Here is a 15,963-nt window from a genome sequence, read left to right as displayed (position 1 = left end):
GTGTGGTGGTAGGGGTCTGCAGCATAAACTCGTCCGTAACTGCAGAGAAAATAAAGTTGAAGATTAATGGAAAAAGTGTTATAACTAGATACTACATATATTAACAAAATGGTCATATTTCTATCCAAATTCATCAGAAATAAACTCACTCTGCAGTTTCAAAAACAACTGTCCTTTGGGAAATGTTAAGGTTATGAATGACAATAAATGTATAATTAGTTTTACTACACTATTAAGAATCAGCATCAGGTTAAGGAGGATGGCTATAGAACAACAGGAGGCACTCGGTTTTAAGGAACGTACTTATTGCATATTTTGCAATCTTTTTTATCTTTATCTGTTTTTCTTTTCTTTCCTTTTTTTTTTTTTTTTAATCCTTTTAATCTTTTTTATCTATAAATTTATCTTTTCTAGAGAAGAGACAGTGTCATCCTAAGCCATGATACTTGCACAGCTGAAGCCTGAATTTTCCAGCCGAGTTCCTGCTACAACCAGGCAAAGACAGTGATTTTTCAAATCAGATTTTTGTCATTTCTCCTCTTATAAAATCCATACAGATGAAGTTAATTCAAAGCTTCTTTGCATGTATACCTGGTCAATTTGCTGGCCCAGCCTGCTTCACCTTGAGATATATAGCTTTGCTTCACAGTCCAAGTCTGAATGCAGTTACCATTAGTGAGATACATATTATCTAAATATAGGTTTCTTTGAATGTCTAGTGTTTTCCTGTAATCAAATAATTTCAATTTGATCTCAGGTGTCATATATAACAAAAACATTTAAAATTACAGTAGTGTCTTGCATAGAAGGGCTAAATTAATAAGTTAATTTTAGTAATATCATTGATCTCTCTCTCAAAAATCATTATTTTTAACCTCATGTGATCAGCAATCCCAGAGTAGTCTCATTCTTTATAGTTATCTTAGTTTTTGGATACAAATGAACACTTGTTTTTTTTCTTTTTATCTCATGCATTTGTTTCTTCACCATCTGATTAGCTAAATAATCAGCTGAGGGAAAAGAGAAATGAATGTTTCCACAGCATATGCAATCCCTCACCTGCTGCACTATCTAAAAGCAAGAGGATTCAGCTCTGACAAGGCAGACTTTACATGAACGCCTCTTACTACCCAACCAACCTCAGGCTCACAGACTTGCAGGTGATATGTTTTGCCTTTTCCAAGGACATATAACCACATCTGAATAAAATATATTAAAAAAAAAAAAAAAAAAAAGAAAGAAAAAAAAAAAGTAGAATAAAGTTCAGTAAATACAAACTTCAGAGTGTCAAAGTATGCACTGGTTGGTAGGAGAATACTTGGGAGTAGGCCATTTTTTCCAGCAACAGAGTGCTGTCAGTGCAATTCTCTAAAACCTGTCTTGTATGGAGTTGAGCTTTACTGCTCACTCTTGCTTTAATCCTGAGCATTTTACACAGGTCATCAAGAAGGATCGCCATTTTTACAAACAGCCCTAACAACATTTTCACAAATAGACCCAAATCTCTGGACTTGGCCATGCTGAAGAACAGGCATTTCTGTACCCTCTTCGCAACCATGTTCTGAAGTACCTAAGATGAATAGCTCCTCTCCTTTTCTCTGTCTCAGACTTAAAGGTTTAAAGTGGAATATTTCCATGGCATTTTAACTTGATATTAAAACGTAAAACTGTTTTGTGGCATCTGTTATCCTTTTATCTTTATGAGTCTAAATCCACATACTGTGTTAAATTTCAAGAGCAAACTTCCTATTATTTTTAATGGAAATTTTGAGTAAATGCAAATCATACATTATCTCCCTATAAAGTATTCCATAGCAAAATCTGCATGTTTCACTACAAAGTAAAACCATAGTGTCTGAATGCCTTCAGTTGTACTATCTTGTTTACTCAGTAAATTCAATTTTCTATTAATGGGTAATACATTAAAAAGGAATTAATCTATTGAAACTATGGAAGTACTACAAGTTCATGAATGTGGGCTCAGTTTCTTGTGCATAGCCATGTTTTCTTTGGATTTTACCAGAGAGGGCCTCAAAGCTATTGAAGATAGACATGAATAGCAAGGGGAAGCAGGGATGGGCAATAATTTTATACTTTATAGCCTTAAAACTCAGAAAAATATGCATAAAAGACTTGTATAAAACACACTATTTTCTTTTTTGCATCCAATATACTGGTAAGTGAAGGATGAAATTTATATATAAATTCTATTTAAACGCTGGTATCCATAAATGCCTATCTTTGGAAATATATTTGATCCTTTGAGAAAAAAAGAGTTCTTAGCTCAGGTTTGACAGTGACTGCATACTCTGCAGCCTCTTTGGTTGGAAGGAGCATAACCCTGGTAACCATCCACATTGGGATGTAAGCATTGTAATATTTAGAAATTTAAAATACTTAGCTTTGATGGTGAAAATACCAAATTGATATGGGCCATTTGACATAACAGAATGTATTTCTCATTCATCTCCACTGAAGTAAAAAAGACACCTTATTTTCCTCTGTATGCTTATGCCCATTTTAAAGTCCGAGAATCCATTTTAAAAATCATTATGATTCTAATTCTCTCAAGTCAAATCTCATGTAAGAAAACATCTAGAAAGGGAAAATAATTAATTTAAATCTAGACTTATTTCCAGCTCTATACATTTCCTTCATATCCCTAGTAACATGGAGGATGAATTGTAAGTACTATTATACTATTATACATGCTTTAAAGTCATGACTTATTTTTAAAGCAACAGGAATTGGTATATTTTCCAAACATACTGTTTTGTTTTGTTTTGTTTTCTGATTATCTGGTATTACTGTAATGCTAAGGAAGGACTGTAAGTTTAGAACTGTAAGAATCACATTAGTTTTGGTGTAGTGCAAGCCATTAACTACAATGGGACTTACTGTGACCTTTTTTTTCCTCACCACTCTGATCCCCATTTACTGCTGCATAATCAACTATGTAATACACAAAACAGAGAGCATAGTGGGTCACCCATGGCAAAGGATTGAGTGGCCAAAATGCAAGGGGTTCTTCTAAGTAGGAGGGTACAACATATTGCTCAAGCTTTATTAAATTAGGTTTATATTTAACCTAAATCATCAGTGAAGTGATGAGCAAGTGGTATAATAAACAGTCATGGTAACAGTGGTTAAACATGTTACATCAATATTTTACTGAAGTTCGGACAAGCAAGATGGAACATATGGATAAATAAATATATTAAGCAATTTCCAAAGAAAGACCAGATGACTGTTCCAAGTCAGTATTTTTCATCCTATTGTTTAAACTATGATTCTTTCTTAAAACAAAAGAGTGGTGAAGTAATCCTAATGTAAAAAATGTGACCTTACTTAATCCCTGCTTCTTAAAAATAATGTTTTACATTTACATTAAGAGAATGCTGAAGTTTGTACTGTTATGTTAAGTAAAAATAGTATTTCAGAACCAGTAAAGTTTGTATTCTTTTTAAAATATGAAACATTCCTAATTTTTCCTTTATCTTTATTGGAATCCCACTTGAATAAATGTGTGTAATGTAAACATGAAATAAAATGTAAAAAAAAAAAAAAACAAATCTTCTAAATCTTCTCTAAAAGAAAATAAAGTATATAAAATTAAATTGCAAAATTCTCTTTCTTGCAACCTCCTACATACACTTGATGCATATAAGCACAACCATGGAAGAATATATTTCCAAAGGGGAGAGAATCCATGCTCAGATATTATCTGGGAAAAATGCATTGAAATTCCTCTGTGATGAACAGACTTTTTCCTCCTCAGGGTGACCTCTACCTTCAGAATATGATGGTTTTATTATGATTAATAAATTTCATTTCCACAGAGGAAAGGAACAGTGTCAGCTTAAACTTAAAGCAAGTAGGTTTCTTTTTAAATGCTAATTTTTAAACACGCCCTTGCATGACACCAAATTTAGAAGCTCATAAGGTTAGCAGAATAGATTCTGATTTTCATGCTGAAAATAACACAGATTTAAACTATATTGTCACACTGAAAAATCAGTAAACTAGTATAGTCATATAGTCATTGGTTCATTTATTCACTATTATGCCAGCATACTTTTTTCTCATTAAATTAGTGGCATTTGAATGCTTTGTGATAACTTACCATGGAAATATTCATTCTAGGTAAACAATTTACTAAAATTTAGAACATGTAAATGGCAAAGTTTTTACAATGACTTCATAGTCGAGGTGATTATCTATGCATCTTACAGAATATTAAATCAATGTATCAGTACTTTATTTGCACTTACAAATTCTTTACTCAGGAACACAACAGATGAACAATTGTGATGCACCAGTAATGCGAATCAGGTAAGTTTCACTATTTTTCAGTATGTCTAGAACAAGTATTCAGGACACAGCATGAAAAAAACGTGATGTTTGCTAGCATTTAGTTTTACTGGCACTGGTTTTTAAGTAGCTTGACCAACACCTTACTGGGAAATACTGGGGAGAAAAAATCATCATTGCAATGCTAACATTTGTAGCATTATAGCAGCAAACTCTTTACCAAAAAAGAAATCCTCATATGGTCTTCTCTACTCAGGTTATGTGTCATTTTTTTCCAATGATTTTCTGTAAAAGGTTTAAAATTGCTCAAATACTATATAAAAGGATATTTTGTTTTGCCCACTGCACAAACAGAAAAAAAAAAAAAAAAAGAAAAAAAAAAAGAATTAAAAATGGTAACTGAGAGACATTCATTTTAGTAGTGCCTTTGAAATTGAATATCTTTCTTTAAGTCATCAGTAATAGGTATTACTAGAGACTCTTAAAAATAGGGAAGGTTTGCCTTTCTCTAATTTTTATTACCATTTTAGGTTTTTTAGTTCTTTGTTACTGTGGTTGTATTTTCATATACATCTAGGACAGACAATCTGATACCCACTGTAGACAGTTGGAAGATCTTTAATAACACATCTACTATAGGGTTTAATGACAACATTAATAAAGAAAAAAAATCACACTATAAAGTATACAACAAGTTAAAACATTTTCCTCTGTTGTTAAAAATCATAAAATGAGATATATTTTTTAAACTTTTTAAAGGATCTGATGTGCATAGATTTCTGAATACTATCACTTCCCCCCACTTTTTAAGACTAGATATTGATAGAAGAACTGCAGAAATTGATGATTCCATTATCATATAAAAACAGAAGTTAAAAATTTGATACTACCTCAGCCAGTGATCAAGTAAAAATTAAAACTGAAAATAATATAACAAACTAACTGCATGATCTTTTCCCTTGTTGCTTTCCATATTACAAGCAATGCATATGTATCCTCTAGGAAGCTCATATTTCTAACTCTTCGCAATATTACCCATTTACTAGCTTTGATTTTAATTGAACAATCAAATCATAAAATTGCCGCTTCTTCAAACCTGTATGTGTTGAGTCTTCAAAAAGTATAAACTTACACAAATACTAGTATTTCCACTTATTACTAAATTTTACAAAAAGGCAACTGAACAAGTTAGCCTTAGCTAGGTAAGAAAAGGTAGAATACAATGCAGAGTGGTTCAGTATTCCTACCCTAACTGTTCACCTAGGAAATGAGTTCTATTGCAGGATGTGCCTCTTGCTGTTCACAGCTGGCATAAAAAGGGCAATCCAAATACTTCCTCCATTAGACCTTGATGCAGAATTGCAGTAAAATTGTAGACAAAAGACATGAAGATTTCAGTGAAGCATTGGAAGGAATACAAGGAAAGCAAGTTACCTGGCCTTATCCAGATAAATGATTCCAGTAGCTAACCAACCTGTGTTTTCTCTTGGTCACATGACTATTATGATACCAAAACCAGGTGACAGCAGCAGGAGCTCCTTTGTATCCACACCAGTTACATAACATATTGCAGTATTTTAACCTCAGTTGGTCATCACTGTGCAGCAGTGGTTGTCCTTTCACTTAAAATTCTCTACTTATCAGCTTATGGTGTCCAAGGCATCTGCAGCCAAATATTTTTAATACTTTTGGATATTAATACCAAATAACTTTAGGCATTTAAATCATGCAAGTAAGCAATGAGTCTCTCTAAATAGCTTGTAAGGAAATGAGGAAAGAAGTCTGTCCTAAGTTTTTACTTAATTCTGAGGAAAAAGTTTGAAAACCGCTGATAAAAACAGTTTCCAGTCATTTTCCTTGATTGTAAAAGTTAAAAATGTTAAAATCCACTACAAAAAGTTTTAAATGCATAATACCAAACATCAAGATAATTCTGCAGGAGCATAAAATATTCCTTTGCATATAATTTTCCTCTTCCACTACTGATAATGCTTTACAGTGTTGTGATGTGCAGCAGAAAAAGACTTGGGAAGATGTATAGACAGACATAGCACAATGAAATAGTGAATCTTCAAGGTATACTGCAGTGGTAACCTCCTGTATATATTGAAGACCATGCAGGATTTCCTGTTAGTATAGCATTAACATTCCTAGGTTTTCACAGAGATAAAAAGTGACCATAGTCTATAATGATAATCAATGATCATAATAATAATAATTAAAAAATCATGATAATAATACATCATGATAGTGAATGATTTCAACAAAGGGATCTTTGTAAATACATTAGTGATAACATTAGAAGCAGTCTACATTTTTCTTCCAGTTGGAGCCAGAAGAAATTTTAAAAGCCTATTCAGATTTATCTATATGCAGGGAAGAATTTCCAGCTCTTGATGTTACTTATGTAATATCTGAATTTGGCCAGATAATGAATTTGGCCCATTATTAATTGGCTCACTAATTATTGCTAATTGATGCATCCTTTGCAGAAATTTCCATCATTGTTGTTCAGACATGATTTTAATTTTTATTTCTGAATGACAACCTACAGCTTTTTTTGAAGTCTGTTATATGTTTACCGTCATCCAAAGTTGAGCTGTCACCTTGTTAAACATTTAAAAAAATATGATTGATATCAATCAATTTGCAGAAATACAGAAATGCAACAAACTGCAGCACAGGTGACATCCCTCCTGAGCTGGCACTGAATCATTACTATATAACAACCCTTAAAAGCTCTGTCTCAAATTTCAGTCTTGCTGTCAGGATTTACAAATGGACAAAGGCAGATTCCACTCAAGTCTGCACTTGATGTTTGCTTAAAAATGTAAAATAATTATGTGCTACCAACAGCACCTTTTTGTATAACCTCTCTTCAATAAAAAGAGACTTAATTTATATACCAAAATAAAAAACCACTGGGCAAACTGAGGCTTGCCATCAGGTGACACCTTGCCATCAGGTGACACAAACTGTTGTATTTCAAAGAAAAACAAGCATTTTTATTTTTATTTTTTTATTTATACAGCATTTGTCTATTACTGCTGCTGTTATATTTTGTGGCAATAAACCCTAAATAAATTCTGATCTAGTTCAGTAACAAATACACCAGACAATTCTTACATTACATTCTAAAGCAGTCTTTTTTGCTTGCGTGTAAAGTTCAGTATTACACAATAACATTTTTTTTTAATGTTTTAAATGTTACATATAATAACCTCATGATATTCATACTGAATCCTTGTTTATTTAATTTACTAGTATATAATCATACATACAGCACACACACAAACTGCCTTTCATGTGTCCTGCTTTCAGTCTATGAGAAAAAAAATCTATTTGTTTCATTAAGTAATAGTAAAAAACAAAACAAAACAAAACAAACAAAAAAAAAACAATACAGGGAATGCACACATATGCACTTGTTGAGGGCAAACATGGATTATTCACTATTTCTGTTTATCAAAGGAACTTCACATTGCAAATCCTCCATTTACAAATCACAGAAACTCAGCTTTTCTTAATCTTGTCGTGTTGTCACAATTGACTAGCCATGTGAACTGACCTAGAACTGTAAGCATAGGGAAGGCAAGCTGTCAAAGAGATAATGACAAAGATGCCAAAAAGGTCTGCCAGTGTTTTCAGTCAGTGAGAAAAGGAATTAATCAAATTTTAAGAAAGAAGAGCAGAGAATAATCAAAGCATTTACTGATTTTTATCAACTGATCCAATAGCTGAACATCTTTACCACAGAACTACTAAGAGCAGTAACAGCAGTAACAAAAAGAATTCCATGTAAGCACTATTTACAGCAGCAGTAAAGGGAAGTTTGAAGCACCAACAAAAAGGACACTTGAATTTATAGAAATTTAATAATGTGCATTAGTACAACATTCCATAGTTTTTCCAGTGCAAAAACTTCAGTATCTGCTATTTTTTCACAGGGAAAACCTGTAGAGACTTAAATAAATGCTAGCATGAAGACCTTACAAATGCTCCTTCATCTTAATTTTTTAATTCATCTGATTAGTGGAAGAGATTAACATAATAATAAAAGCATTTTGTAGAAAATGGTTATTTTCCTAAATTGCTTCATGAAATGAAATCAATCCCATAGGCAATGATACTAAGAAAGAAACCTCTCACTACTGAACCTATGTCTTTACACAATAATTCAAAAAGGCTGATGCAAACCTCCCTAAAACTGCTTTTTTTCCAAAGCAGCTTGTATAATATCTAATGTTTGGAAATTCATTTGAAAGAGTACAATGTGATCAAAGTCTCCTACCAGAAACCTAATATGTCAATGAGATGTATGCAAGGATGTATGGCAAAATTTGACCAGATAAAATTATTTACGTACATACATAGCAGAGGTAGACCACAACAGGTACCTTACCCATTCTAAACACTTTGTCAAATATTAATTTGCTTTTAAGGAAGTATATCCATATACTGTTGTTTCATGACTTAAATTTGTGGTAGTGTTAATGTTGACAGGTAGTATACAGGAAAATTGCCATGACTTGAGCAATTGCCTTAATTAAAAAATGCCAATATTTTTTTTCAAACTATTTTGATAGTATTAATGTTTGCCTCTTCACACTGCCTTTTTTATGACATGTTTTTCCTAAATTGAAAATTGAACATTTCAGAATATTTGTTTTGGAGACTGTTTCTTTCTCCAAAGGGAGGCCGAAAACTTAACGCAGGACTATCAACTTCTAAAGCTTTATAACACATTTCTTTTACACACACACACAATCCCACCTCCTAGGGATTACTCTGCTCAAATTTTACATAAATAAACACAGTTACAATTGGACATATATTATATCCACTTTTACCATACTTCATTCCAAATTCAGGCTTACATATACCTTTTTCCTTTGTCTCTGTTATTTCAAAACCATAAATTGTATATACACTTGGGAGAAAAAATAATATCAGCCGTGTTGATATATATAAATAATGTCACACTGGATTTTAAGAGTGGTGTAAATATGGAATAATGATCCTGTTCCATTTTAACACAAAAATCATAAAATGCGATACGCAGGTACATCCTAGAATGAACTTGGTAAAGACACTAGAAAATATTTTTTTCTTTATAAACTATTAATTTTGACCTTACAAAATTTAAAAGAAAAAAATATATACTGAACACTGATTTGAAAAAATCATTAAAAATATTAAAGATTCAAAATGAAAAATGTTCTCTAACCAACATGTAAATAAACCATAGGTTTACTCTGGGTTTCATTCTGATTTATAAGGAGACTGATAGGCTAAGATCCATTTTGCTTCCATCAGGCAGAAAACTCAGGATTAATTCTCCTCTAATATAACCATTGTTAGAGTTTTGCTAGAGGAAATTCTTCAGAGATCCTTGTTTAAAATTCCATCATCAAACTGAAAGCAGGTTTCAGATAGTTTCCCTACCTCTGATCTAGTTTAGGTCTGTTTGCATACTCTTTAATCATGCCTGCCAGAGAAGATCTATCCCAGAAGCACAAAACTTCTCTTCTGAAGAGTAATTATTTTTAACTTCAAAATGCACTGGATGAAAAAGCAAAATATTTTAAAATTTCCCACGAAAGGATCCCTCTGTCACACACTAGTATGTCTTTCCGGTGTATAATATTCACGCAAGAACAAATACACATACAGAAATAGAAACATGTATATTGACACATTGGCAATAGCCTTTCATTTTGGTTTTCAAGATTACTTAATTTCCTAAACTAGGAAAAATAATCTCATGTAGTTGATGGTTATATGTCCTCTGGCAGAAATGATAAAGCATTAGGAAGAGATGAGTGATTATTATCAGCAGAATCACCCAAGACTTCCCATTTCTATTTGATGGTAAAGTTCCAACCAAAAACTTACTTGTTTTATTATTATCTGAAATCTACAAACACTTATATTCTTTACAAGGAAACAATATAAATGTATATATACTCACATTTCAAACACTGAGCATATTATCAGAACTTTCATCTTAAATCAAGTTTGCAAACACTTGAATTACTGTAATTGAGTTTAGAAGCACTACTAGCATATAAAATTGAATCGTAGGTGTATTGCATGCATCTGAAAAACCACATGACTGTCAGCTGCTGTTCTGAAAGATTATGTATCTATATTTACTTCATGTATTAAAACACAGAACATTAGATAACAAATTAGTTCAAAGTCAGCCTACTGATTTGAAAGACCAAACACAATTTTGGCAATTTGTACCACACAGAAATATGGGCCAGAGTATGATTTTTTTTTAATATAGCCAGAAGTCCTTTAAATTCTGTCACTAAAATTTAAATATACAAGGAACGGAAGATACAGGGTTGCTCCGTTTGATCATATAATAAAAAAGGCACCTACAGTTACCTATCATTAATATTTCTCATACTGTCAAGAACATACCTAACAAAAACACCCTATTTATTGCAACAATTCAATAATTTAATTTATAATAAATATATTTAAATATATAAAAATATTACTGGTAAATTTATAATAATTTACCAGTAATTTACTGGTAAACTGAAAAGTTTTAGTAAATATACACAAAAGTCCATTTTCTTCTGTGTACAGTCCACTGAATTTACTGATGAACAAATATATTATATTATTGACTGGAATTCCAGAGTAGTGATTTACAGCATATGTATAGTATAGTCTTGGATACTTGAATTCTGTGTGAACTGAGGAAGAAAATGTCTACGGGTATAACTAATGCTTAGAAGCGTTCACTCTGTAAAAGAGGGAATTGTTTTCAGGACAAGAAAATTATTAAAGACCACATGTCTCTGTCAAGAATTCCAAGTTCAAAAGTTGCTAAAATGAGTTTCTGCATACTTACTTAGTAAGGCATTGGTTTATAAATTAGTAGTCTAATGAGTACTCAGCTCACTATAATCCAGAACAGGTGAAATAAATGAATGCCAAAATACAAATCTAGTGAGACCAAGAAAGTGTTAAATGTTCTCAAAATGTATTCTGCTAATAATTCGGGACTCTGAAAAATTCATTTTTTATTTTTTTAGAAAGGAAGAACTTTTCAGATTACCAAAAATGCTGTGGCTACCATACAAATCATAACAATCTCAGCATATTGTGGCTTTAGCTATGGTCTTCTTTTTCATAAATACATGTTTTTTATTTGTTTCTCTGTAGGTCACTCTAGGATAAGCAGAAAACTCATCACCTTTATATCTGTTAATGTACAACTCTGTATAAATAAACATTTCTTAATACCAACATTTTGTTCACACTATATATCCTTTCATCCTTCAGTACACACAGCTCCATGAACTCAGCAGATTTTTTTGTGTAACGCTATCAGCAGAATACGGCCCAACACTGTTACTAATTATTTTGGCTTTTGACTTCTTATGTAGTGACATAACATCATCCTTACCTGTATTAAGACTAAGATTGTTCAACATCTATTACTTAAAAGACATTAAATCCCTTGACACATATTTTATATTTATAAATTACCATTAGTAAATACTTTTTGAAAACATTTTTCATTCTTCTGTACCCAACATGACAGTATACCAGCAAAGCAGCTAAGACTTTTTACTTACTAGAGAGTGATCCTCTGAAGACACAGACCCCTCTCTCCCACTATCTTATCCATAGGATAGACTTTGTGAGTGCTTTAGGGTCTGCAGTACCCTTGTGGGCAATATTTGCCCCCAAAGAGTTGAAAACTGTTAAATCTATAGCACTTACAATGTCCTACATAGATCTATCTCTACCTAACTTACTCTTTTCATTTGTTTTGTTTTGACTTTTTAAGTCACAATCTTGATTGTACTGCACATTACGTTTTTATGAGAAGGCTTAACATATCCTTATTTTTCTAGGCCACATAATATTTAAACTGAAAATAAAACACCAAAGTCAGCAAAATAACCTAATGTCTTTTATATGGCAGAACCTAAAGACTCAAACTACAAATTAATGAAGCTATTCCAAAAATTTATATTATGGACTTTCCTATGCTTTCTCTTACGATTAAATGCAGCATGTGAAAAAGGATATTGAGACCTGGATGGATGCATCAAGAAGTATCAATGATTGTTACCTGCAGAGGTGTTACAAGAAATTTCATCTGCTGCAACGAAGACGAATTGATTTCTGCAAGAGAAGATAAAATTCACAATACTGCTTGCTGACTGGGAAATGTGCTAGCTGCCAATTGACTTGATGTTTACAGATGGGGTAGGGTAAGGGTGCTTAATTTTAATGAATGTAGCAAGAAAAAGTGTTGACGTATTTCAGTACTATAGAGTTTACAGCGATCATGAGGTAGACATGCTGGGATCTTTTAAATGAAATAATGGTGACATTTGGGTATGGACTATGTACAAACTCTTGCATTGGAAGCTTCATGTTCAGTGTTACAGGTATGTCGTGTCAATATATTTATGAAGTCTAACAAAAATCAACTTATATTTATATAGATATAGATAGATATTAAAGGGAACTAATGGAAATATGTAAAAAGTGATACTTTTTTTTTTAATGCAGTTTATTTCATATATCTTAAAGGAAAATTGAAAGTAAAATAACTTTATATGTCTAAATATGATTGCAATCAGAAAATGAATTTTCTGTGATTTATATATAAAAAAGGACATAGTATATTTTCATATACTGTCATCCAAAGATATACAAAAGTGTTTTTTTCAGAATCTCATGAGAATAAACTAGAGGTATAAGCAATTTAATATAAGCCTTCTCTTGCAAAATTCTTTTTTTTTTTTTTTTTTTTTTTAACCAGGTAGCATAAAAAGAGAAATGCTAAATACAGTAGTATTTCAAAATCTAGGAAACTCCGTTATAGTAGAAATCCCAATTTGGCCTTTTTGAAGTCAAAGCAAACAGGATATAGGTTAATGGAAACTATATTTAAGTATTAACATCAAGTGATTCCTTTATATGCATATGCATAGCTTCCTTGGATGATGTTTGTGTTGTGCAGGAGTAGTAAAGAACATGGGTGAAATTATTTGAGTGCTAGTTTGCTCTGAATTGCAGCTAGCTCCTCCAGCCTGCACTGCATGGTGAAAAAAGAGAGTTTTGCACAGCTTTAATGCAAGAGTCTACCAAATAAAAACTAGAAGGAACTACATCTATCTCGTACTGAGGACTACTGGAAAACTCAATTCTGTAAAATAATGAAAACTGCGTCAAGCATTAAGTGCTCTGAAGCTCCTATTGAAAACTATTCAGTTCAGGAGCAAACATCTCTTAGGTGTAACAGAATCTTGAAGACCTAAGTGAACAACAACCATTTCTATTACTTCACCTCCGGTATATTAAAGACACTTGAAATTCGAGTTTAAAAATCTGCGAACCTGGTTACTTAAAAATTCACATGTTGAAAACCAAAGAAACAAAACAAAACCGAGGGATCATACTATAGGGACAGGAACAAGATTAAGAACAAAAGCAGTAGCTTCTTACTATCTCTATCTCAAGAGTTACTAGCACCTATCATCTAGCATAAATGAACGTAGTGACCAAATCTTATTTTTCAACTAATTCCTACATTTTCAATTGGATGTGTAGTTTGGTAGTTTTGTTCTTTATTTTATCATCTACAGCAGTTTAACAAGCTAATGAGATCTATCTTGTACACAATCTTAAAAAGATATCTATATTTAAAAAAAAAAAAAAGGGGGGGGATAAATTTATTATAATAAATACAAAGCTACTCCATATTTAATAGATAGCATACTTTGTCACTGAAGTTAACTCATACCACCTCTTTTATTGTCACCTCTTGTGAAAACTACATGTAAAGAAACAGATTATTTTTCCTAATAGAAGCAATTCAGACTTACCAGTTACTAGCATACAGAAAATCCTTTTCATTTATGTCTGTGAAGTTATAAAACTGTCTTTCCATCTAATGAAAACAGCCAAAAAAGTGGCCAAGAAACTCTTTGTCTCAATTCAGAACATGTGTTCACATGCAACATTGACTCACAGATGCTATATCTTCAGATGCCAAAGTACAGAATTATCTGTAAGAATAATATGCTAGTTTGGTTATTTACAGGACAGCAGAACACTAACTTCTATTTGTTTTCGTTTGTTTGAAACAACAGATGCTACTGAAACTGCTCTAAATTCTCACCTTTTATTACCAACTCTCCAATAATTACTGATAGAAAATGCATTAAGAAAAAAATAACCTGAAGTGAAAGCTATCAAAAAAAAAAAAAATCTACCCAAAACATTCCCTGTTATACTGCTTCAATTTACATAGGAACATACTATCTTTGCTATATTTTGCTTTTGTAAAATTTATTTCACAACACTACAAATCAAATTTGAAAGTAAGGAAGAAGTTGCATATTATTGCACACAGGAACTGTGAGAATGAAAATGATACTGTATTAATCTATGGGAAGATAAGACTAAATTGTAGGGTTCAGTAAACTAGTTAAATTTTTTGTAATATCTATTTGTTATTGGTAACAATTCAAAGCACTTGTTTAGTAGCTTGATGACTTTAATGTTTTTACAGAGACAAGTTTATAATTTAGCTAAATAGTGTACTATTATTTGCATAGACTAGAGGAAGAACTGAGAATCAGAAGTTCATGTGTCTCACTTGCTGTCCAAAGGACGTATTATTCCTTAGTGTGGAGAACCCTTAATTTACAGGACTCCTGAGTTCAGCTGACCTAATGATGCATCATATTCCATTTATCTTACAGCATATGAAAAGCAGACCTGGAAAAAGGCAGCTAACCCAACCCAGTCCTTTGAAAATGTGTGATTGTTTCCTTAAAAGACCAATTACAAGCACTAACTGCAGTGAGTGTACAAGGCTTAACCTCATGAGTAAGGTATGGTGGAAATTCAAGATGCATTTTAGGTTGTTTTAATGTTGCTCATCATTTCTACACTTTCTGTTGACTCAAAAAGGTAATATATATATATAGGTAGAGTCCAACTTTATTGTAAAATAAGCCCTACTCAATCTTTGAACAGAAACAGAATTAATGAAAACAGAATTGTTTCCATTAATTTAGTTTACGTGTTAACAACAAAGGCAAAGGACAAAATTTTTACTGCTCATTGTTTTATACTTCAGGTGTAAAACCCCCACATATTTAAAATAAATAGGACTTTTTTTCTCTTCTTTAAATATATATTTTTAAATTGTTACTAGTTGTAAGTGAAATAAATGGCCATATTGAAAGAGTAACATGAGAAATACATTGATTTGATATATACATTTGATGTATACATTCAACATGCCAGATATTCCCACCCTGGGCTAAATGCAATCCTTTTAAGTGCTAGAGCAGTACCCTTAAACAACTTGAGCTCTCTGATGTAAACCTAGACAGTGTGGGTCACAAAAATGTACTTCTGGGTCTCAAAATGGCCATATTCCATCTGAGCACCTATTTCCCAGGGGCAAATGCTTATGCGTGACGTTAGTTCTCCTATTTCTATATATCAATTTCTTGTTTCTTCTAGTAAATTGAGAACTACCACAGATTTTTACCAGTATGGTAATAAAAATGTTTTTAAAGTCAGAAAGAACTGTTTAACATTTAATATATTTCTTGAATTAGAACAGAAACAGAGGAAGAGGACTGCAAATCT

General features: G+C 32.0%; 1 protein-coding gene across 3 annotated transcripts in view; it reads right to left on the bottom strand.

Annotated features, from left to right (window-relative positions):
- Window positions 1-15,963, bottom strand: part of RBFOX1 (RNA binding fox-1 homolog 1) — a gene marked incomplete at its 5' end in the record, with an annotated part of 284,813 nt that overhangs the window by 1,818 nt on the left and 267,032 nt on the right. For all 3 annotated transcript variants that reach the window (XM_082772575.1, XM_082772577.1, XM_082772576.1), the window contains one exon: window positions 1-39. This exon is cut by the window's left edge and continues 37 nt beyond it. In XM_082772575.1, the coding sequence (XP_082628701.1) occupies window positions 1-39 (39 nt within the window). The remainder of the gene's footprint in view (window positions 40-15,963) is intronic.

The sequence above is a fragment of the Aythya marila genome, assembly GCF_965140915.1.
Source record: "Aythya marila genome assembly, chromosome: 15".
Classification (NCBI taxonomy): Eukaryota; Metazoa; Chordata; class Aves; order Anseriformes; family Anatidae; genus Aythya; species Aythya marila.
Note: the sequence above shows the minus strand (reverse complement) of the source record. Positions and strands in the feature narration are given on the sequence as shown.